Consider the following 22,675-nt stretch of genomic DNA (forward strand, 5'->3'; position numbering starts at 1 on the left):
TTTTTTTAATATACACCCAAATCTGTTGATTAGGTTGATTACATAAATAAATTCTTATTAAGTGATATAGAAAATAAAACATGTTCTTGTCAAAAATTTCTTACCATGCCACAAGCTCTAAACAAATATAATTGATGAACTAGATCCTTGATTGAAGCTCTCGTAATCATTACCTAGATCAAGGTTTATATTTGATTTTTGATTTTTTCTATTTCGTGGTATGTTTTTCCTATATAAAATGTATGTTATATTTTTCATATAAACACTTGAATGGAAAGCAAACATAGGTTAATAACATATTATACATTTTTTCTATTTGTAAGGTATGTACTAAAAAGCTACCTGATCATTAGAATACTTTTTTTTTTTCTAGATAATTTGATTTTAGGTATGTATCTAACATATAGGAGGCTTAGTTTTTGGTTTATACATTCGATTACAACCTAAATGTTAATAGGTTTTGTATAACATCTCTGTATTAGCATGTTACACCTATGATTGTGGTATATATCATTGCGTGTCGATCTCTATTAAACTTGAACATTTCTATTATTAAGCCCTACCTACATATACATATTTACTAGGTACATTAGACATGTATTATTTGAGAGAATGTAAAAGGGAAAATTAGATATACATGAAAATAAGGAAAAATATATTGATTATAGGCATACAATCTATATGGAAGGTTTTCTTTTTCTTTTTATTTTATTTTTTTATGAATCACTCTATATAGAAGGTTTATTAATATGATTTGGGTGTAAATTAAAAGAAAAGTATGTATGAGTTTCTTATATAGAAAATTACACACAAGTGATCTTTTGAAACTTGAATTGGTGATAAGGCCACTTAATTTTTCTTGTACACATAAGGCCACCTGCTTCCGCAAATTAATTAATTCTTGACAATTTTACCCTCCCACTTCTTAAACCTAGGGCTGGGCTCGGGTCGGGCCGGGCCCGAAAATTAGTGAGACCGAACCCGAAAATGTCGGTTCGGTCTTTTTGTAAACTGAAAACCGACAGAAACCGAACCCATTCGGGCCGGTTCGGTTTTCGGGCTTTTTCGGGCCCAAACATTTATTTTCAGTTTTCTGCCGAAAAACAAAAACGAAACATTTTTTTTTCCTTTTCTAATGCCCAACACCACATCATTGTATATGTTACATGTGATCAAGATAAAGATTTCATTTAGCTACAAAATCAAAGGCCACCAGCAGCCACGGGGCCCCTGGATAGGTCTCTTTCTGGCAACCTAATATAAGGTGTGTCACTGTGTTGTAATATATAAATTGTAAAGTATCACAAGAATATAACTATCCTAATGGAAACTACAAGGGAACCTTTCTAGGTTGTACATTGGAACGTTTTACAAGTCATCCTGCAAAGAAAAGAGAAAGGAAAACTTATGTAAGGAAAACTTTCGGGTCGGTTCGGGCTTTCGGGCCCTGAAAATATGGAACCCGAGACCGAACCGATTACATGAATTCGGGTCGGGCTTTAGACCGAACCGAAAATTTCTATTCTAAAACCGAACCGAATCGGGCTTTTTTCCTCGGTTCGGGTCTGGTCCTCGGTCTTTCGGGTCCGGACGCCCAGCCCTACATAAACCCAATTAATTATTTAATTCCATCAGCCTCTCTCTCTCTCTCTCTCTCTCTCTCTCTCTCTCTCTCTCTCTCTCTTCGATCACAGTCTCTCTCTCTCTCCTTGACCCCATATTTTTCACCTCTTTAGTCTCCGCCCTCTCCTCCCATCCGATTCCGGCGACCACCAGCACGACACTCTCTGTCCCCCCATCCGATTCCAACGACCACCGCCTCCGATCTGGTGAGATTCTGATAGGAGCATAATTATGCGATATTAATAACGTTAATCTCTATAGTTTCTTTGTTAGTTTAGTATATTTTCTAGTTATTTACATTGTTTACTTGTTTTATAGGTATTTTGAGCAAAGAAGGAGAAAAGAAGTAAAAGAGGGATTGAAGTGCAAAATAGGCAAATCTGCCTGTGCAGATCAATCAACTTCGACAGATCACTGAGACCAGCTCACAATGAACCAGATGTTGATCTTTATATTGATGGAAATCTCCAGATGTCTAGTTTCCAGTTCTTTTTACGGCTCGTCAATATCATTTTTCTAGAAGAAGTTATGGCTGATTTAGTATAAGAAGGTCAGGCTGCGCGTGAATCTGAAGTTGAACGGGAATTTATGTTTTGAAGCCCAAATCACACCGAAAAGCCCGAGGACGAGTTTGTGCATCATATTCTGACTTAATGGGCGATGTGAATGGTTGGAATAAGTCATCAAGTTCAAGAGCCAACAGGAAAACTCCACCTAAGCACGTGAACCCTAATTCTTTTAGGTTTTGGATTTCCTACACAACAGAAAGATGAAGGCAACCTCTAAGGATATAAAAGGAGATCAATCTGCAGCGGCTCTTGGCTTCTCGTCTCTCTTCTCTCCTCTCTCTCTCTTCCTCTCCTTCTTTGTTTTGTTTTCTTCTATGTTGAACTAACTCTTTAGTTAGGGGTTGTTGAAGCCTCAAATCATGATTGTAAACTTATTATGACTTTCAATTAGTTTTGTTTATCTATTGGATGAGAATCTAATTTCTATTTCACATTGATGATTCCTTTGCATGTTTTCTTTGGTGCGCAACTTAGATTGCATGTTTAGGATTCTATTGCTAAGAATGATCATTGCCTGTGCCTTGTTTCGAGGGTTCCGTTGAGAGTTCTAGAGTAGTAAATCGTCTATAAGGTGAGTGATTAGGCTCCTAGATTAATTGAGACGCGTCGTACTCATGTGATGTCTCGTTTTTCTTAATCTTAATGATTTCTATGTGTTAAATCTAGAGTTGCGTCAACCTAGGTTGCATTTTAGAAAATAGGTTAGGTGTAGAGCGTCTCTCACCTAGCATACAAGTAAGGAAGAACAATAGGTTAATTCAGGCGTTGGGTTAACTTGAGCATCTTCATCCATAGATAAATGAAATTAGGTTGAACATGATTAGTTTACTTGATTGATTGGTGGTGGATGCAATTCCTCTAACTTGTTTTATCTTTGATTTTCAAAACCCTAAATCAAGTCTTTTTATTTTCGGAGTCGTTCAGTGTTTCGTTTTTATTTAATTAGTTCGTCAACCAAAACACCTTCAAAAATTATCAAACTTTGTCAGTAGTTAGTTTATCATGTCTAGAGTCTGTCTGTAAATTTTCGTGACATTTAGAATAGTTTAGAGTCGTCTGCCAGTCAGATCTTTATAACTGGACAGTTTAGGTTTATTTTGTTTTGAGTCTTTAGATTAGTGATTAGACCACAATCTCTTGCGGGAACGATCCCTACTTACCTATACTATTTTCGACATTCTTGTAGGGTTAAGTTATAGGCATTTTTGTGCATCTATTTAGGTGTATAGAAATAGCCTATCAGATTCCAATCGATCCAAGCTTGCAAAACCTCAAAACGGCGCAGCCACACTTGAAGACGACGACGAAGCTCCGATCGGAGCTACCTCACTGGATTCCAACTCAGATCTGTCCGATTCTCTACTCGTCTCATAAACTGAATGCTCGCAGTGAGGCTTTTGGTTTCTATGTGAACTCGACCTCGTGCTCATACTTCGGCAGCGAGATTTCATGCGAGTCAGGCAGATTCTCAATTGGATCGGAGAGTGAGGTGAGGTCGAGTTTAAAGAAGAGAAGCTTCAGCGAAACTGAAGAGTTGTCTCGGAAAGTTACTCGATCACGTTATGGAAGAGAGGCGGTGAAGAAAGCGGCTATCGGAGACGGCGAAGTTGAGGTTTCATAGTCGTGGACAAACGTGGTCAAACTCAAGCGAGTCCAAAGCGTCAATCCGCCGCAGCTGAGAATATTCAGTGAGCTGAGGTAGTGGATCCGGACGATGATGTTCGATGGCCAGAAGCCTGGAACCTCTGATCTCCGTTCTCTTACTCTGTAATTTGATTCGGTGAATTCTGACATTGTTATCCTTGATCTCGTATTAACAAAACCTTAGATTAGTTCCTGTGACTGAAATTGTTTCAGTTTGATCTCTATTCGATCAATTGATTATTGCTTGTTGCCTATATAATGTTGTAGATCCATTGTGGTTTTCTAATTGGATTAGATCATAATTGTAGGACAGAATGAGAATTGCTGAAGTTTCTGTTAAGAAGGAAATGAAATTGGATCTTAATTTTATGCCTCATTGTTCAATTTTGATGCCATGGAATCTATGTTTCTGATGGTGTTTTATTTTGGTTTGTGTTTTTGTTTTTGTGATTGAATTCTGACAATTTTTCTCTTGCACTTGCATCATTTCAGAAAGAGAGCAAGTGAAGAGGTTCTCAATGTTGGTGAGAGTAGCTTTCAGAGTCGGTGAGAGTAGCTATCGGTTTTGGTGAAAGTAGCGTTTTGTTGTTAGTGATAAGAGTTTTTGATGTTGATGAAAGTATATTTTGTTGTTTGTGATAGCAACTTTTGGTGGTGATGATTGTAACTTTTTGTGGTGGTGATAGTAGTTTTTGACGTTGGTGAGAGTAGTTTTTGTCGGTTGTGAAAGTAGTTTTTTGCGGGGGTGATAGTGACTTTTTGCGTTGGTGAGAGTAGTTTTTGTTGATGGTGAGAGTAGTTTTTGATACAAGAGTAGCTCTCTAATGTTAGTGAGAGTAGCTCGTTGGTGTTGGTGACAATAACTTTTGTTGTTGGTGAGAGTAGCTTTCGGTGTTGGTGAAAACAGCTTTTGCTGTTTGTGAGAGTAGTTTTTTGGTGTTGGTGAGAGTAGCATTTGTTGCTGGTGAGAGTAGCTTTTGGTATTGGTGACAGTAGCTTTCGTTGGTGGAAATAGTAGCTTTTCGTTTTGGGGAGCATAGGTTTTTTTGGTAAGGAGTAGTTTTTGCTGTTGGTGATAGTAGCTTTTGTTATTTCATCGGAGGTTGCCGGAAATCTCACGAGAGTAGCTTTTGTTGCTAGTGACAGTAGCTTTTGTTACTAGTGATAGTAGTTTTTGTAACATTGCCGGAGGTTGCCGACAATCTCATCAGTGTAGCTTTTGTTGCTAGCCACAGTAGCTTTTGGTGTTAGTGACAGTAGTTTTTGTGGTAGCCGGAAGTTGGACAGAGGTCTGTTGGAGTTCGCCGGAAGTGGGCCGGAGACCCGCCAGAGTTGACCGGAGACCTAGCGGGAGAGGAAAGAGAGAATGATTGTTGACTTTGTACTCTAGTGGCATTTATGTAAATATGTAGTTTTTAATATCCAAAATATAACACTCTTTTTAATCTAGTGACTTTACGAGGGAAAAAACTAGTTTGTGGCCTTATAGCTAAAAAAACATTCAAATATGCACTTATATGTAATTAACTCTTTTTTCTAATAAAATGTTGAATTTTTTTGGATTTATATCTAATTTTCTCTTCTTTTTTTTTGTACAACGATTTGTACTTTGTATTAGACGTTCAATCGACGATTCAATAAAATTTAAGAAAAATCGAGAGACTTTTCTTACAATAATGTTAAATTTAAGGTCTTGTGTGATAATGTCATGGACTCATTGGTCCAGATCCAGGCCCAGGCCCAAAATTTGGAGGATACTCATCAGCCCATCCACATATATATATTCCTTTTCTTACTTCTAAGGATAAAAATCTTCTAAAAAGCTTTGTTAGGGTTTGGATACATGAAGATGGAAGACCGTCGTGTCAAGTTGACGGGAAACCAAAACGTCGACCTTCCAGCGGAGATCATAGATGAGATTCTTTCCAGATTACCAGTGAAGCCCTTGTGCCGCTTCAAGTGTGTATCAAAGTCATGGCGGTCCCTGATCTCTGATCCTGATTTTATTGCCATGCACTCCTCTAAAGCCTTTGAGATTAAGGATGTGTTGTCCCAAAGACTAAAACTATTATTTACTGACTGGGAAAGTGATTGCGTTTACTGTTTGGATGTTGGCCAGCTTCTCAACCATAATCATAATGTTGAAGTTGATGGTTTAGTAGCAACATCAGCTGAGCTCGATTTTGTTTTCGATAATCTTCCAAGAAGAGGTGGATACAATTGTACTGGCCTTGTGCATACGTGCAATAACTTCTTATTCTTCCAGATAACTGACCCTTTTGAAACAAATAATAGCTTTTTGCATAACCATTTGATAACTAACCCTGCAACGAGGGAATTAAAGAAAGTACCATTGCCACCACCGTGGAGGCTACAAAGGGAGCCTGATTTTTTGGACTATTATGGTTTTGGATTTGATTACTCCACTAATCAATACAAGGTGGTTAACATGCAGGTATATGTCATTTATGGGATTGTGTTTAGTGTCTATACATTGGAAACTAGTTCTTGGCGACGAGTTGAGGGTGAATTTCTCTACTTTCCTATGAGTACAGGTGGAATCGTGCTGAATGGCCATGTTCATTGGTTGGCCAAGTGTGAGGCCAAACAAGATCCACCATTGTTGATTATATCTTTTAATTTAGCAAAGGAGGAGGTCAGAGAAATTCCACTACCAGCCATACGACGAGAATATAGATCGATTAGGGGTCTTTAGAAATTGGCTATGTATCACATTAGAACGAGGAGGATGGAAATCTACTGAGTTTTGGGTCATGAAGGAATATGGAGTGTGGGAGTCTTGGACTAAAATGCAGGTCTCCAAACCATATCAGGAATTATCACATTCCGGTTTCTGGACAGAATCACATGATCTGTTGGTGTTTGATAAGTCATCATTGGTTATGTACAATTTTAATGATGGAACATTTTGTAATCTATCGAATGGTGATATTACCACAGCTGATGGTTATTTTGGTAGCTTCGGTATCTATGTGGAGAGTCTTGCTTCCAATGCTTCGCTTAAGAACATGAGAGAAGTAGAGAAGATTGATGAATCCACTCCTCAATGGCATCCTTGACTACTTTGTTTCTTCTCGATCTCTTTAGCATAACCTAGCTTTGCGATTTCAATGCGAGGCTCTTGTACGTACATTGATTAGTTTGCTTATTGGTTTCCATTGTTAATTTTGTTAATCGATCGAATAGTTTCTAGTTTGCTGTAATTTGTTAAAGAAGCGTGGATTATAGTGTTGTTTTCTCTGCATGTGGTCTACTTACAATACATGGAATGCATGGAGATTAGGTGATCACGCCATTAATTACGACGGGGACTGTTATTTTCTATTTCATTTTACTCTATACAATAATAGTTAGTTGGGCCATCATTCTGTCCCATTTTGATATTTGTTGGGCTGGTCCATTTTGCAAACTAGTCTAAGGCCCAATAGTCCAAAAACCGACCCTTGAGAATATAAAACCCTTGAGGTTGCAGTTGCACGGCAGTGAGGGCTTGATCAATTGAACTCTGCTTCTCCCGCTCTCAAGAAGCAGAAGAACCCTAAAGGTACGATCTTGATACCATTCCTGTTCCCTTAGTTGGTCTGCTTATACCATTTCTTCCTAGTGTTATCTGTTCTTGATTTGATGACTAAATTGAAAACTTTGTTATAGTTTTTGGTTCACTTCAAGTTCCAATTGTTGTCTCTGTCATTTGTGGGTTTCTGAAAAATTTAGAATTCATTATATGATGGCCAGTGTATAGAATCGCTAAGGCTTTCTCTTTCATTGCATGACAACAAGTACTTGCGCTATTTCAATGACCATGATCTGGTTTCTAAAGTGATTGGCATGTTTTACTCAAATGGGCTTGTGCTATTGAGCTATTCAATGTACATGTCTGTGTAACTGATGAAATATCTCTTTTTCTATTGTTTGTTTCTAGGGTTGTCTTACTTAGCTTGTACTGTTCTCACAAGGATTGCATGTGCGGTTGGGAGCTTTATTTTTGCATATCTGTATGACAAAATTAGCATTGTTGATTTGGTTATATAAATCTTCTTGGGGTCCTTTTAATATCTGTTGAGGGTATTCATAGTCTAAAGAGAATCTATACACAGTAGGAATGGAAGCCGTGCTGTCCTATTTGATGTTACTTATGTCTTGTCATGATGCATCAGGTTTAGGGGAGAAGCTGATTTTGTGTGAAGATGGAAGACCAGGGCCAGTTTAAAGCCATTGAGGATAAGGGACAGCGTCTTGTATTTACTGACCATGCACGTAAACGCCTCTACTCTTTGGACCTTGTTCAGTTCCTCAACCAGAATCTTGCACTTTTGAGGAATAATAATGTTGATGGTTTGGATTTAGTAGCAAAACCCACTGAGCTCGACTTTGTTCGTCGCAATATTGGAAGTGGTTGGGTTCCCGTTGTCCTTTCCTGCAATAGCTTCTTGATGTGCAGGTCAGATTCTGGGTTCCATTTGATAAACCCTGTTACCAAGGAATGGAAGAAAGTACCAAAGACACCACTAACAAAGAAGCCTTTTTCTTGGGAGCTATATGGGTTTGGATTTGATGACTCCACTAATCAATACAAGGTGGTTGAAGGGAAGGGCTGCACTGATGGATTTGTGTTTAGTGTCTATGCATCTTTGACTGATTCTTGGCGAAAGATTGACTGCCTATATCCCTACAAACAGACTCGTGTTTGTAGGAAGGATGGGATGGTGCTGAATGGGGGTGTTCATTGGTTGGTCAAGCGAGATGAATCCTTGGTGATTATATCTTTCCTTTTAGCAGAGGAGGAGGTTAAAGAAATCCAAGTACCACCTAATTGCTGCACCGGTGTAGTAGAACTGGGCATCTTCAGAGATCGGCTATGTATAACATTATTCTCATTTTCAATAAGTGAAACATATAATGAGTTTTGGGTCATGAAGGAATATGGAGTGAGGGGCTCTTGGACTAAAATGGAGATTGGCATCCCATATCACCGGTTACTGCATTCTGGTTTTTGGACAGAAACTTATGACTTGATGCTGGTTGATGCAACAATGTTAGCTATGTGCAATTTTAATGATAAAAGTTTTTGGATTTTATCGATTCGTCATGGATTTGGCCAAGTTGGTGGTTTTGGTAGCATGAGTGTCTATGTGGAGAGCCGTAAGCCTCTTATTGATCAAGAACAACAGGAGAAAAGTAAAGATGATGGACATCCTTGAATATTACTGCCGACTGCTTCCAAAAATGGGTTTCTCAAGTCACTCATGCACATGAAGTCTTTCTAGTATTGTGTCTCGCTATTTTTATTGCCTTTCTTTCTTTTAAGTTGTTGTAGTCGTGTCTCATGTAAGATATATTAAGTAACTATTTTTTTGTTCCTCATTTTCGATTGATGACTGAGGCTTTTGTTGATTACTAACAGTATCTACATGTCAATTCCCGTTGTTGATTAGGTCGCTTATAATGTTTATTGGTTTCCTTTGATACTTCATGTAATTTGCCAGAGTATGGGAATGGATTTGTTATTATATGGTAAGATGTGCTTTTTCTTTGCTTAGTGGAAAGCCCAGGAAGCAAATGAACACATGGATCACCCGATAGAATGCGGCAAACACCAATAATTACCTTGGCTGGCAAAAAAAGATGCCTAGGTTCCCTTTAAGGCCAAGTCGATACCCTTTATTGAAGATTGGCACCAAGCCAAGTTGGAGGCTGCACATTTGGTAAATTTTCATCCATGTATATGGGATCAGCCAAGTAAATTTTCACGTCATCAGTTTAGAATCTTGTTTCAGGAAAAGTTAATATCCAAGAGCATAAGAGAAATAACTCTTCTGAGATTCAAAATTTCTAAGGAAACAAGTCATTCAGGCCTCCAAACATTTAAATGAACTGAACTCCCCACAATATGCTCGTGTAATAAATTATTTAAGATAGTGGAATAATGTTCCTCAAATTTTTGGGACTCCTAGACCAACATGTTTCTTGGTTCAGCCGTGAAATCTCTCTCTATTTATTTTTATTTTTTATGGTGACTTTTCCTAATTTGATTAGGAAGAGAGGAAAAAACAAAAAACTAAACTACTATTTTCAATGTCTTCTGGGCCACAAAGTTTCCTGATTGCTGATTGCTAGAAATATAAATTCTCTTGCAACAAAAAATAACACTTTGATATTCGGGGGCAATATGTTTCATAGTTCGGCTACATATCTTTTGGTAGTGTTGGCATCTATTGATCAAGAAGAACATGACAACCTGACAAGTAAAGAACATTGATGGATCCAGTCAATTACATAACCTCTGCTATATAATGTTATGATGAGGTTGCTTAAGATGCTTATTGGTTTTCATTGTTAATTTTACTTTGTAGCGGGCTTTAATTTGTTAAATAAGTGTGGGAATGGAAATGTTGTTTTTTTCAGCTTGTGAGAACTGGCTAGCTGGTTTTTTTTGGGGCAATTAATTGGCTAGCTGGTTTAAGAGTTCTTAATTCCTACATTATCTTTATCTAAGATAAGTAGAGTAGTTTAGATAAGTTTGACCTCTGTACTTGATATTTAGTAGTGTAATTATACATACCGAATGATGTCAATGAGAATATCACGACTTCTCAAACTTTTCATTAATCGACTAAAAGAGAATATAACAAGATCCTTGCACAACTATCATGTAAATCTGGATTTAACAAGATCCTTTCCTCTATTTCACAGTACAAAGGTTTTCGTATTGCTTTTCTTGGATACGTTTCCTCAAAGACAAAGGAAATTGTACAGCGTAAAAAAAACAAAAACAAAAAACGAATATAATAGCAGTCCTTTTCTTGAATATTTCCAGTTTCCTCATAGACCAAGGGATAGACAGCTTAAAGATAAATAGTAATTTGTTATAAATAAATTACCCACGAATATAATAGGAGTCCTTTTATCTGTTTCCTCCAAGACCAAGGAATGTGTACAGCTTATAAACACAAGTTCATGTTTGTACTTCAACCGCATAAAATCTACATTTTGCGTGAAGATGGAAGACCAGGGCCAGTTTAAAGCCATTGAGGATAAGGGACAGCGTCTTGTATTTACTGACCATGCACGTAAACGCCTTTACGCTTTGGACCTTGTTCAGTTCCTCAACCATAATTTTGCACTTGTGAGGAATAATAATGTTGATGATTTGGATTTTGTAGCAAAACCCACTGAGCTCGACTTTGTTCATGACAATATTGGCAGTGGTTGGGTTCCCGTTGTCCTTTCCTGCAATAGCTTCTTGATGTGCAGGTCAGATTCTGGGTTCCATTTGATTAATCCTGTGACTAAGGAATGGAAGAAAGTACCAAAGACACCAATAACAAAGATGTCTTTTTCTTGGGAACTATATGGGTTTGGATTTGATGACTCCACTAATCAATACAAGGTGGTTGAAGGGAAAGGCTGCACCGATGGATTTGTGTTTAGTGTCTATGCTTCTTTGACTGATTCTTGGCGAAAGATCGAGTGCCTATTTCCCTACAAACAGACTCGTGTCTGTAGGAAGGATGGGATGGTGCTGAATGGGGGTGTTCATTGGTTGGTCAAGCGAGATGAATCCTTGGTGATTATATCTTTCCTTTTAGCAGAGGAGGAGATTAGAGAAATCCAAGTACCGCCTAATTGCAGCACCGGTACAGTAGAACTGAGCGTCTTCAGAGATCGGCTATGTATAACATCATTCTCATTATCACCTAGAGAAACATACAATGAGTTTTGGGTCATGAAGGAATATGGAGTGAGAGACTCTTGGACTAAAATGGAGTTCGGCATCCCATATCACCGGTTACTACATTCTGGTTTTTGGACAGAACCTCATGATTTGATGCTGGTTGATGCAACATTGTTAGTTATGTGCAATTTTGATGATAAAAGTTTCTGGATTCTATCGATTCTTCATGAATTTGGTGAAGTTGATGGTTTTGGTAGCATGGGTGTCTATGTGGAGAGCCTTAAGCCTCTTATTGATCAAGAACAACTGGAGAATAGTAAAGATGATGGACATCCTTGAATATTACTGCTGCTTCCAAATATGGGTTCCTCAAGTCACTCATACACATGAAGTCTTTCTAGTGCGGTGTCTGACGTAGTTTTGATATTCGTAATTTTAGTTTCCTTCCTTTCAAGTTGTTCTAGTCATGTCTCATCTAAGATATTCAATAAATAAACTATTTTTTTGTTCTTCTCTTTTTAGATTGTTAACAGAGCCTCTGATTACTATCAGTATCTACATGTCATTCACCGTTGTTGATTAGGTTGCTTATGATGTTTATTGGTTATCTTTGACACTTGATGTAATTTGCTGAAGTATGGAAATGGAATTGTTATTATATGATAATAGGGCTTTTTCTTTGCTTCATAAATTTCCCCTATTTCCCAGTACAAAGGGGTTCGTGTGTTAATCAAGTAGCGAAACTGAAGCTTAATTCAAGAGTTCCACCAACGAAAGAACAGAATATTTGATCATATTAACATACAAACTCATTAAATGTTTCTCCTGCATTCCATGCATTCCGTTCTGATACTAATGTTATACATAGCCAATCTCTAACCTCCTCCTCTGCTAAAAGGAAAGACATAATCACGAATGTTCCATCTGCAACCTTACTCACCAACCAATGAACAGCACCGTTCACCACGATTCCATCATAACTTAAAGGTTTACATAAAGATTTGTAGGGAAATAAGCACTCAATCTGTCCCCAAGAATCACTCTCCATTGTACAGACACCAAGCACAATTCCATCATAATATTCCTGCTCGTGAATTACCTTGCATTCATTGGTGTAGTAATCAAATCCAAGTCCAACTAGGGGGTTTATTGGTAGTCTCCATATTGGTGCCTCTGGCAGTGTCTTCGATTCAATGGTTACAGAGTTGATCAAATTGTAACGTCGTCTAAACCCACCAGAAATTACCTGGGACAAGAACAAGCCAAAGTAGGAATAATGGATATAGGGAACCCAAGCAGAATCCCATCCATCATCTAGAAGATGATTGTAAACAAAGTCGAGCTCAGTGGGTGCTGCTACTAAACCATCAACATCAACATTATGACTCTCATTGAGAAACTGGTCAAGATCCAAAGAGTATAGTCGAAAATCATGTCCCGGGCAAAGAAAAGTAAAAAGGAGGCTATTCTCAATGGCTTTGGAATAGTTTGCGACGAAATCAGGATGGGATATTAGGGACAGCCATGGCTTTGACACACACTTGAAGCGGCACAAAGGGCTTCACTGGTAGCCTTGAAATAATTTCATGCATCATCTCGGGTGGAAGGTCGACGTTTTGGCCACGGTCTTCCATCTTTTTTGTTTGCAGAATGCTTAAGAATACAGATGAACCCTGAACCCTAAACCCTATATAAGATGTGTGAAACACACACACACACACCCGCACAAGTAAGAGAAGGATTCCTATTCGTGGCGTCTGGAAATGCTAGTGGCAAACAAACTCAAACATCAAAATCAATTATCTCTCTCTTTTTCCTTGGTAAAACACAGGGTGGGGGAAATTTGGGTGCTTGGTGATTCACCCATTTATAACTTTTCGAGACCAAATATCGACAAAATCAGACTGAATTTTGAAAATCAAGGCAAAGACAAAAAATTATGGAAATTAAGGGCAACACGATGTAGACCCTTCTATTAAGGCCATAATATTGTCATATACATCATTACATCCTTATATGAGAGAGGGGAAAAAAAAAGTCTTTCTAAATATACCCAACAAAATGTTTACACCCAATTAATTTAAAAAATCTCTAACCACACCCAGCCAATTTTCCTATAATACCCCTATATTTAATTAAATCCAGCAAACTTATACACCCAACAAAACCCTACACTCTAATGAAGAATACCAAACATCCAGCCGTTTTCCATGGAACAAATTGAAAATAAACCTCACAAAAGTGTCTGACGATGAAAATCAGAGACACAAAAATGGAGCACAACACATGAAAATCATATCCCAAAAGCAGAGATGAAAAGAGAGAAAACTAACATGTATGAAGACATTCAGAAATAGCCGTGGGACTTGTGGCTTCTCTGAATAGCTCATTGCATTTGCGGCCTGTCATGCATGCCTTAATTTCTGTTCTTCTCTCTTGTATCCTTCGATTTCCATGAATGAAGTTATTCCGACAAAAGAAAAGGAAAAAAAAAAAAACTTCTCCCACTTAACTTTCACAACCAGGTTGCTGCTAGTTGTCATCATTATCTTCTTCCAAAACCCTCTGAGAACAGAGCACTATACTTTCATTCACGGAAGTGGTAAGCACATGGTGCATATCACCAATTACAATCAAGAAACCCCATATGGGCTTCTTTATTGGTTATTGGTTATTGTTCGACATGGACAATGAGGCGGACGATAGGCTGGGATCTGATGGCATTGACGGGCTTGAGCTGCTTAACTGCACAAGTTTTTACGATAGTTGTTATTCCTAATTTCCACAGAAGCCAAGAAAAACAAAAACGAAAAGGTTGTCTTTTGTTCCTCTACTTTCCTTTGTTTTTCTGCGATGTCAAAGTGACTCAAATATGTTGGATTATGCAACGGGGATGATGAACTACATAGTATATTGCAAAAGTCGGTCTGTATTTTGTATGAGTTTTGCTGGATGTACGAATTTGCTGGGTTTAACTAAAGAAAAGGGTATTACAGGAAATTAGTTATTTTTGCTGGGTGTAAAAGAATTGCTGGGTATACTTAGATATTTGCTGGATACATTTAGAAAGACCAAAAAAAAAAAAAGATTGCTCACATCCCCTAATATTATTGCCGAATGCTTGGCAAAAAATGAGTCATCAGAGCTCTTCAAGTCTCTACCAAGTCCAACTGCGGTGTCACACACTACTAGTTTTCATATTCATAACTTTAATTGTCTTAGAGAAAGTTGTTTTCGTATAAAAAATAATAATTATAGGCCATGTTTGGCATCCAGGATAGGAATGGATTTGGATAATAATTGGATTGGATTAGGATAAGATTAGATTTGTTTTAATGTTTTCATGTGTTCTGATTAGAGCTGGAATGGATAAGTATAAGAACCAGATCCGTTTTCAACTCCTCCTCTACCACCACCAATACTCAGATGCAAACTCACCTACTCTTCTCTACCCCAACCTGACCCTGACCCAGGGACCCCAACAGGAGAGTTATATCCTACCTTGACAAGATTTAATTTTCAATCCTTGAGTAAACTGAACCACCAAACACTAGCTTGGATTTTTTTTAGTCCTATCCAATTATTAATCCAGGCAAACAAACGCGGCCATAGTTGCTTTGCAAACTAGAGAGAAATATTTAAGAAACAACTTACAAAGAGAAGCAAAACCGAGGCTCAAAAAGAGGATGTAATTGAAAGACCGATATTTCGTCGCTAAAACTCACCTATAAAAAATAAAAATAATAAGACACATGTTTGCCAACTAAATACCGGTAAAATATTAGTCCATAACCAAAAATGTTATCGAATGCAAAGGGGTTTGTGTGTTGAATTGTTGATCAAGTAGCGAAAGCAAAGCTTTAATGGAGAGTTCCACCAAGACCAAAACATAACATCAAATCATATTAACATACAAACTCAATTCGACTGCAACATTTTGCTGTTTCATTCATTAGCTTACACAGATTCAATGAGCTCACAACACAATGAAGAGATTGCAAAATCATACAACGTAGCAACGAAGAATGACGAGGGGAAAAAACTAAGGGGAAGCCCAGGAAGCAATTGAACACAGGGATCACCCGATAGAATGCTGCAAATACCAATAAATACCTTGGCTGGCAAAAAAGATACCTAGGTTCCCTTTAAGGCCACTGTAGTCTGTACCCCTTTATGGCTTTATCCCCCTTTTCTACTATATACTCTCTTTCCTTTTCTTACAGCAACAAATTGTACATGACAATTGGTGTCAACCTTCTGATCCAACCCAGGGGGATGATCCAATAAAAAATAAAAAATTCTCTCACTAGGCGGCATCAGATGACTTAGAAACTACCAACATAGCAGCCAAAACTTTCCACCCAGCAATTTGAGAGCGAGAAGATAATGCTTACCCTGAGTGGGATAAGGCACACTTTGTTCTCCACAACTATCCAAATGGGTTTCCTCCTGTAGACGGGAAAGGATTTGGGGTAGCAGGTGCTGAGAATCTACCAACCGGCTGTTGATCCATATTTAATGAACCAAAAGCAGCTCCCTCAGCACCAAAGCCCCCTGCTCCTTGATACCTAGAAGTATAACAAAATGTATGCAAATTAGTTGCTGTAAAAAAAAATAAAAAAACTACTTCAAGTTGAGAACGTAAAAACAGTATAAGGGTTTGAAACAAAAGAGAAACTGACAATACTGATGACAGTAACACCATTTTTTCCTAATTATTCTGTTGAACGTTATCAAAAGTGTACATGTATGGTCGAAATAATTAAATGAAAGCTAAACAGTTATAGTTACCCTGAAGGTGGCAAGCTACTCGGAATTTGTTGCCCCGCATAGCCACCTGAGATTTTCAAATCACAATTCAGCACCAACACCAAATTAAGAAAATGAATGCTTATAAATAACTTTTCATTATGTACAATAAGGGAAAACAACAAGAAAAAACAAGAAGGAAAAGCAGCTTTTTATTACTTGGAGGCATTTGTGATGCATATAGTGGTGCTTGGAGAGGCAATCCAGATGAATATGAGGGCCCCCAAGCTGATGAGGGTGTCCCAAGGCTAGCTGTACGCAATAAGCCAGATGGAGGCTGCATATTTGGTAGCGGTCCTTGCAAGGATGCCGTGGAAGGAAACTGCATCGCAGGCAAATACATCACAAAAGGATAGTAACTTTGTGCATCAATTGAAGATATCAAGAACAACAACAGCTAAAACACAAACTTCTGATGGCTTGTTATTATGAGCAAAAACAAGGAATTGAAACTTATTCCAAACGTCCAAGTTGTTAGGTAGGACCAGTTATGTAGTAATAAGTTAACACCATGCCTCGTGTGCGATCCCATTTAATATGTGAAGAGGTAGACAAATAAATAAATAAATAAAGCATACAAGTGCAAACCCACTCTGCATGTTGCAAATTGACATAAAACTAGGAAAGGGGATGGAGATTGTGAATCATGAACAACCACATGATCTCAGAAGCTTAAACAATGGATGTGCTGACAATAACAAGCATTGCAGCCAGTTTCATTGGGCTAAACTAAACTATCCTTCTAGGCTAAATAGAAATTTTGAAGTTCCTATTTTAAGATCAATTGCTTGCCCCAACTTCCTTTTTCCAACCAGTAAACTCATTCAAAATTGATAGGCTGCCAAGCATGCATGAGGCGCATGTCAGTATATTCTGATTCTTACCTTAAAAAATTAAATTGATGCAAAAAAGTGTGGATGCAAAGACTAGTAAATATAAAATGGACTGAAATCACATACTGCTGAGGCTTGAACTGGAGGAGGTCCACTACTGACATCAAACGGGTTTGCTGACTTTAACGACTGCTGAAAACTGGGCATGGGCTGCAAATAAACATGGATTTAAATGTACTGAATTTAAATAGGATTTACACAACTAATGGTGCGGAACAGAATTAACTCATTATATGCAAAACATTGGGTCGAGAAAATACCACTGCAGTGTTGTATGGCATAGCAAACCCCATACCCTGAGGAGGACCAGTTTGCCATCCAGGAACTGGTGCAGGGAAGGATGAATAGTTCATCGCAAAAAGATCCTACAAGTAATTCAGTTTTCTTCTTTAGTATGCAGTTGCACAAATATATGTAAGCTTATCACACTTAAGGTCCCTATTGCTTAGACCCGAATTTAATTTAGTCGATACAGTTCCAACTTCAACTAATTCACCCTTATTTTGCTAAAGTATCCAAAACTCTAAATCTACATTTTTGGTCAACATATGTGACACAGAGTAAATTCAGGCCATACTGAAGATGTTAGCAACTATAATGGTAAACTAGTTGAAATTAGAACTACAGGAGAAAAAAGAAGTGAAATTTTCCCTTGTATAATGTTGTCAAGAAAGCCAAATAGAAACATAATTACCTCAGGAAGTGCAGTTCTTCCAATTGATTTTACATCCCCAGCCGAATTTTGTGATGCAACAGTACTAACATTGTTGGTAGATCTTGAAACATCTTGTGGTGCTTGTGCAGCTGGATAGCTATGTTGACCTTGTGCATTTGGGGCATGTGCTAAATTCCATGGCTACAAAAAAAGCATATGATAAACAAGAATGAAAACAAAATAGTAACAAAATGCTAAAAGAATAAATTGACAAGGGTGTCACATAAGCTCACTTGATTGCTTGAAGCTCCACCAACTGATGGTACGTATTGTTGAGAGGCAGACTGAATACCATTAGCAGGAAATAAAGAAGGTTGCTGATGCTGCATACTAGGCCATTGCCCAGAACCGGTAGCAGGGAAATTACTAGCATTGGCAGGGAATGTTTGAGCCAATCCAGGGATTGCAACTGGAGCACCAACAGGGGGAAATGTTGACAAGCTCGAAATCGGTGCAACTGTATGAGAAGCAGTCGGCAACATTGTGTGTCCTACAGGAGTGATGACTGAATTACCACTGAATGGTGCAGTCATGTTACCTGCAGCTGTAAAAGCCCCAGTATTATCTGCAGTTCCAGAATAACTAGGGACAGGTGCTGAAACAGACAACTCTGATAGCAGAGATTCCAAAGAATTTGCATTTGCAGGAGCTTGAGATACTTTCACTTGTGGAGCAACATCAAAAGAGGCCCAGTTGTTGTCACTGTGTGAATGTTCTGGCTGTGAATATGATTGAGTTACAGAAGTTTGTTGTGCTTGAGGAACTGCTAGAGTTGGAGCAGGTTCAATATCAGCATCAAAATCAATTAAACTTCCAGAAGTCTCCACTTTCACTTCAACTGGGTTCCCATTGGTGGAACCCAAGCTGCTGGAAGAAGCAGTTCTCTGCAATTGAAACAATATGAAAGAAATTACTAAAAAGCATTTTGGAAAAGTTAAAAGAAAAACAAACAAATATTTCAGACAACTACAGCAGCACAAGCCTGTTCTTTATAACAGAATTGAAGTAGATATCATTTTGGAAAAGTGTGAAAAGCTATGAACATGTAAGCTGCCTGAAAATATTAGGAGTGCAGTAAATAATAAAGCTTGTGCTGGTGTATAGGCGTCTATAGATAGATATACAAATATGGAGAGAGAGAGAGAGAGAGAGAGAGAGAGAGAGAGAGAGTCATACTTACTAATACAAAGTTACAAACCCAAGAGTAAAAATGAGCAAATATTAAACTCAAGTAACTACAATCATATACCAACCAGCAAGATATTGCTTTGTCAGTTAAGGCTAATCCACTCATTAATACTGAAATTAATTATTAGACAAACCCAAGGCAGGCCCGTTGGAGGCCACAACCAGGTTACTTCATGCCAATTTTTCGGGTTGAACTCTCGTATACTCTACTAAATTGAAAAGCCAGTAATCCAGTTCCAAGTTCCAACCCAAGATGCCCCCTTGGGAGGGAAATAGATTTACCACAGAGAAGCCCCAAACGAACCAAGGAACAGTCAACTCAACTATATATTGAAAAATACTAAGGGATCAGCATCATAATTCTTTCTTTCGAAGGAGAAATTAAGAATTCTTTAGCATCCCGGGAAGGGGGATACAGGATAAAACAGAGAACCTTTAGCACGAATACCTCAAATTATTAAACATCTAGTAGTGTTCTATTTTCCAAAACTTTCAAGTTCATTTGATCCCAATAAAGCTACTCTCAAGGTCATCTTGAACATGATTAAACACCAATTATGAACCAATAGAAAAAGACAAGGAAATAAAACTTATCAAATAAAGCAGGTTTCAATCAGCAGATATATGCAGTATGCAGTTTTAAAGTGGAGACTCATCACCTGTGTAAGCACGGAACCTTCAGTAGGCCTAACATTGTTGGCTTTGGGAGGTTCAATAATACGGAGAGGTATTGTCTTATCCCCCAAAATATCTCTAACAGGTCGTACCATAGGGGGACTGGACGAATCTATATCTCTTGGTCGTTCAGGAGATTTTGCGTCCAGTTTAGAATCTCCATCGGATACTCTACGATCATCATATCTCCTACCATTTCCAAATCTATCTTCTCGACGCCAATCATTGACAATTTCAGGGCGAGAAGGACTTCTCTTAGAATCACCATACTGTCGACTTTCTAGATCATATCCAGGACTTCTTTGCTCCTCATAACTTCTACCACCGGGGCTGGACCTTCCACTATAACGACGTTCATCATCATATGGTGGGCTTCGAGAACCCTGATATGAATCTAGCCTTCTATTTTCATAAGAGTCTTCCTTGTCACCCTGTATGACAATAATTCAAAACTTAAACCCAGAAACATTTGAAACAGTTTCATCATGGAACCAGTAAGGTCAACTTAGGTTTATAGGTACCAGCTTATACGCTTTTTGTTTTGGCCCAAGTAACACCTTATAATAAAATATACGGGGAAATATAATTTACCATTTTCACCCTCGGAGGCTTGTCCGAGTTTCTTTCACCAGTATATCTTCTATCCACGTACACATGCTTAATAAAGTCTCGAAGTCTCTCAACATTACTGGTAGCAAAAGTTTGAATCAGAAACTCACTATTTACAAAGATCAATATAAAGTAGGAAAAAAAATGAATGTTAACCTGCTATCAGGGAAGGAATTACGCTGTGGATCTAATTCTTTTTGATAAAGTTCCTTTGCACGCTGTAATTGGGAAACAGAGACGAGTACAATGTGAGAAAATGAGAAGATTATCAATGGAAAAGAAAATATCAAACATATGTGTAAGAACTGAAAAGATGCATGCATGCATACCTGGTTTCCCCCTTCTTGAAGGGATTTAACTTCTTGCGACGTAAATTTGGCCATTGACACAGATTTTACTCGGTGCGTGAACTCCCGACTGGAAATATATTCATGTAATTAACAAACTCATACAAAGAGCAAGGATAATACTTTGTAAGGAAAAAAAAAATGCAGCAGAGCATGTGGTCAGAACTTACTGTATTCCACTGCAGTTGGTGCAAACAAATGTCCAGAAATTCGTGCAAACATACTGCGGTCCCTGCTTAGCAGAAAATAACTTGTAAGATATAATATGTGCAAATTCTACACTTTGCACTGAAAATCCCTAATTTTTGCATCCCGACCAATGTACTATATCAGCAATCTGATGCATTTAACTCCTTTACAGAAAGTGTGGATACAGCTCCACATTTATTTTTGTTCCAAAGTTGACAAGCTTATACTGTTAATACTTTATTATAAACTCTATGTAGGAACAGAATAAATATTTACTTTGGAAGTGCCACTGTCACCAGTATCATTTCTAAGCCTAATCGTTGCTCTAAGAAGAAGGATATGGTTCTCTTTACTGAAAAATGATGTTTCTCTCGCACGTCAAGTAACTATGTATGAGCAAGTATGCCTTAATGAACAATCTAATAATCAAATGCACAAGTAGCAGATAAATCAATGCGCTCAAAACTAGATGAACAAGAGAGAAATGCATTGCTTACCAGACTATTGCAGTTAATGCATCTGCGATTCTCAGGAAGTTTAAGAAGGCCTCGAATAATCCGTTCATTTTTCTCGTCCTCCTTCACTCGGCTCGCCATTTTGACTTCCTAATACATTTCAACCCACAGTTTCATTCACTATAACTCTAAATACAATTAAACAAACACAAACTCAAGATAACAACAACAAAAAACAGCAAGTTGAATCATAACTTAGCCACTAGAAATGTTACCAAATCACACCGAAATCATAAGCCAGACCAAAAAAAAAAACAAATTAAAACACTGAACCTCCAATCCATTGCTTATCAACCCTAGCTTAATCACAAATTTTATGCTCTACATCGATTTCACATCCAAAAAATGCAGACTTAACTGAACTAAATCAAACACAGCGATCAAAAATCTTCAACAAATCCAAGCCTAATCCATCCAATCAAATCCAAATTTTCCTCTCTCTTCCTCACACCATCCAAAAACTACAAGCTGAAGAACAAGCACAGATAACGAAGCTAAGATCTGAAAAGTCACACTCGCCGAACTACATATCAATCAGAAAACGACAGTACTGACCTCGAAGAAGCTCTGGTGCGGTTCTAGCAAACGACGTCGTTGCGGAGATCTATGGACTGCATATAGTAGGCGGATCGAAGGAGAGAGCTCTGAAGAGCTTAATCAAAATCTGCTGGTGTTTTTCGAAGAAGGAGAGAGAGAGAGAGAGAATGAAAGAGAGAGTTGGATGGGATATTTTGCAGTGTTCTCGGACACAGGGGGCGTTACGCTGTCCCTATGGGAGTGCCAAATTCCTATATTGACGGTGGGGGTCCACCTGTGGTCATACAAGGCGACTAGAATCATTAAGGGCTTTAATTACCATCTTTTTTACTAATTATTTGGGATAAATTTTGTTTTTTATTTCCTTATTTTGTTTAAAATTTCCTTCTTTTGTTTGGATCTGGTTCCTCGTACTGTTTTCTTTTGTTTGACCCAAGTGTTCTTTGTTTAATTCGGGCCTTTGTGCGGTAGGACTTTGAGTACTATGAAATTAAATATTTCTAATTTCGGTGATTTTGATGGGGTTATTTGTTTTGTCCCAAATATTTCATGTTAAAACATCATCATATATTAAAATAAAATAAAAATAATATACTGTAAAACTCATTTTCAATAGTCAATAGAGTTATTTTCGCTCATTTGAGTTCTCTTCGACTAAAACAAAAT

The 22,675-nt window shown here is 37.9% G+C and overlaps 3 protein-coding genes and 1 long non-coding RNA gene across 5 annotated transcripts; 2 read left to right on the plus strand and 2 right to left on the minus strand.

Moving 5' to 3' along the window:
• The first annotated feature begins 5,685 nt into the window (after window positions 1-5,685).
• Window positions 5,686-6,916, plus strand: LOC112183520 (F-box/kelch-repeat protein At3g06240). Its single transcript, XM_024321905.1, has 2 exons — window positions 5,686-6,492; window positions 6,653-6,916. Exons 1-2 carry the CDS (start codon window positions 5,686-5,688, stop codon window positions 6,914-6,916), a joined length of 1,071 nt encoding a protein of 356 aa, XP_024177673.1.
• Window positions 6,917-7,334: 418 nt separating this feature from the next.
• On the plus strand, window positions 7,335-11,889 carry LOC112187576 (F-box/kelch-repeat protein At3g06240). 2 transcript variants are annotated; one of them, XM_024326434.2, is made up of 3 exons: window positions 7,335-7,401; window positions 8,015-9,039; window positions 11,817-11,889. In XM_024326434.2, exons 2-3 carry the CDS (start codon window positions 8,045-8,047, stop codon window positions 11,869-11,871), a joined length of 1,050 nt encoding a protein of 349 aa, XP_024182202.1. In that variant the 5' UTR covers window positions 7,335-7,401; window positions 8,015-8,044; the 3' UTR covers window positions 11,872-11,889. The 2 variants fall into 2 exon arrangements, with proteins under 2 accessions (XP_024182202.1, XP_024182203.1); XM_024326435.2 differs by having other exon boundaries at window positions 8,015-9,036; window positions 11,814-11,881.
• Window positions 11,890-13,469: 1,580 nt separating this feature from the next.
• On the minus strand, window positions 13,470-15,258 carry LOC121051849. Its single transcript, XR_005807193.1, has 2 exons — window positions 15,187-15,258; window positions 13,470-14,277 (listed from the first exon to the last, which is right to left on the minus strand). It is a non-coding gene; the product is annotated as an uncharacterized LOC121051849 (long non-coding RNA).
• A 151-nt stretch (window positions 15,259-15,409) lies between these two features.
• LOC112186619 (probable ADP-ribosylation factor GTPase-activating protein AGD14) lies at window positions 15,410-22,240 on the minus strand. Its single transcript, XM_040515326.1, has 14 exons — window positions 22,027-22,240; window positions 21,455-21,561; window positions 20,939-21,000; window positions 20,751-20,838; window positions 20,578-20,639; window positions 20,404-20,500; window positions 19,797-20,243; window positions 18,183-18,833; window positions 17,929-18,090; window positions 17,495-17,599; window positions 17,301-17,384; window positions 16,501-16,663; window positions 16,324-16,369; window positions 15,410-16,100 (listed from the first exon to the last, which is right to left on the minus strand). Exons 2-14 carry the CDS (start codon window positions 21,551-21,553, stop codon window positions 15,962-15,964), a joined length of 2,205 nt encoding a protein of 734 aa, XP_040371260.1. The 5' UTR covers window positions 21,554-21,561; window positions 22,027-22,240; the 3' UTR covers window positions 15,410-15,961.
• Between the last annotated feature and the right edge of the window lie 435 nt (window positions 22,241-22,675).

The sequence above is a fragment of the Rosa chinensis genome, chromosome 2 (assembly GCF_002994745.2).
Source record: "Rosa chinensis cultivar Old Blush chromosome 2, RchiOBHm-V2, whole genome shotgun sequence".
NCBI classification, from domain to species: Eukaryota; Viridiplantae; Streptophyta; class Magnoliopsida; order Rosales; family Rosaceae; genus Rosa; species Rosa chinensis.

Coding starts and splice junctions, on each gene's coding strand:
- LOC112186619 (XM_040515326.1), bottom strand. CDS start 21,553: ATGGCGAGCCGAGTGAAGGAGGACGAGAAAAATGAACGGATTATTCGA. Junction 18,091..18,182: donor GTGGAGCTTCAAGCAATCAA/GTGAGCTTATGT, acceptor CTTTTTTTGTAG/CCATGGAATTTAGCACATGC. Junction 17,385..17,494: donor TGCCATACAACACTGCAGTG/GTATTTTCTCGA, acceptor GTTTATTTGCAG/CCCATGCCCAGTTTTCAGCA.
- LOC112183520 (XM_024321905.1), top strand. CDS start 5,686: ATGGAAGACCGTCGTGTCAAGTTGACGGGAAACCAAAACGTCGACCTT. Junction 6,493..6,652: donor TTAATTTAGCAAAGGAGGAG/GTCAGAGAAATT, acceptor ACTAAAATGCAG/GTCTCCAAACCATATCAGGA.
- LOC112187576 (XM_024326434.2), top strand. CDS start 8,045: ATGGAAGACCAGGGCCAGTTTAAAGCCATTGAGGATAAGGGACAGCGT. Junction 9,040..11,816: donor GAACAACAGGAGAAAAGTAA/AGATGATGGACA, acceptor GGAGAGCCTTAA/GCCTCTTATTGATCAAGAAC.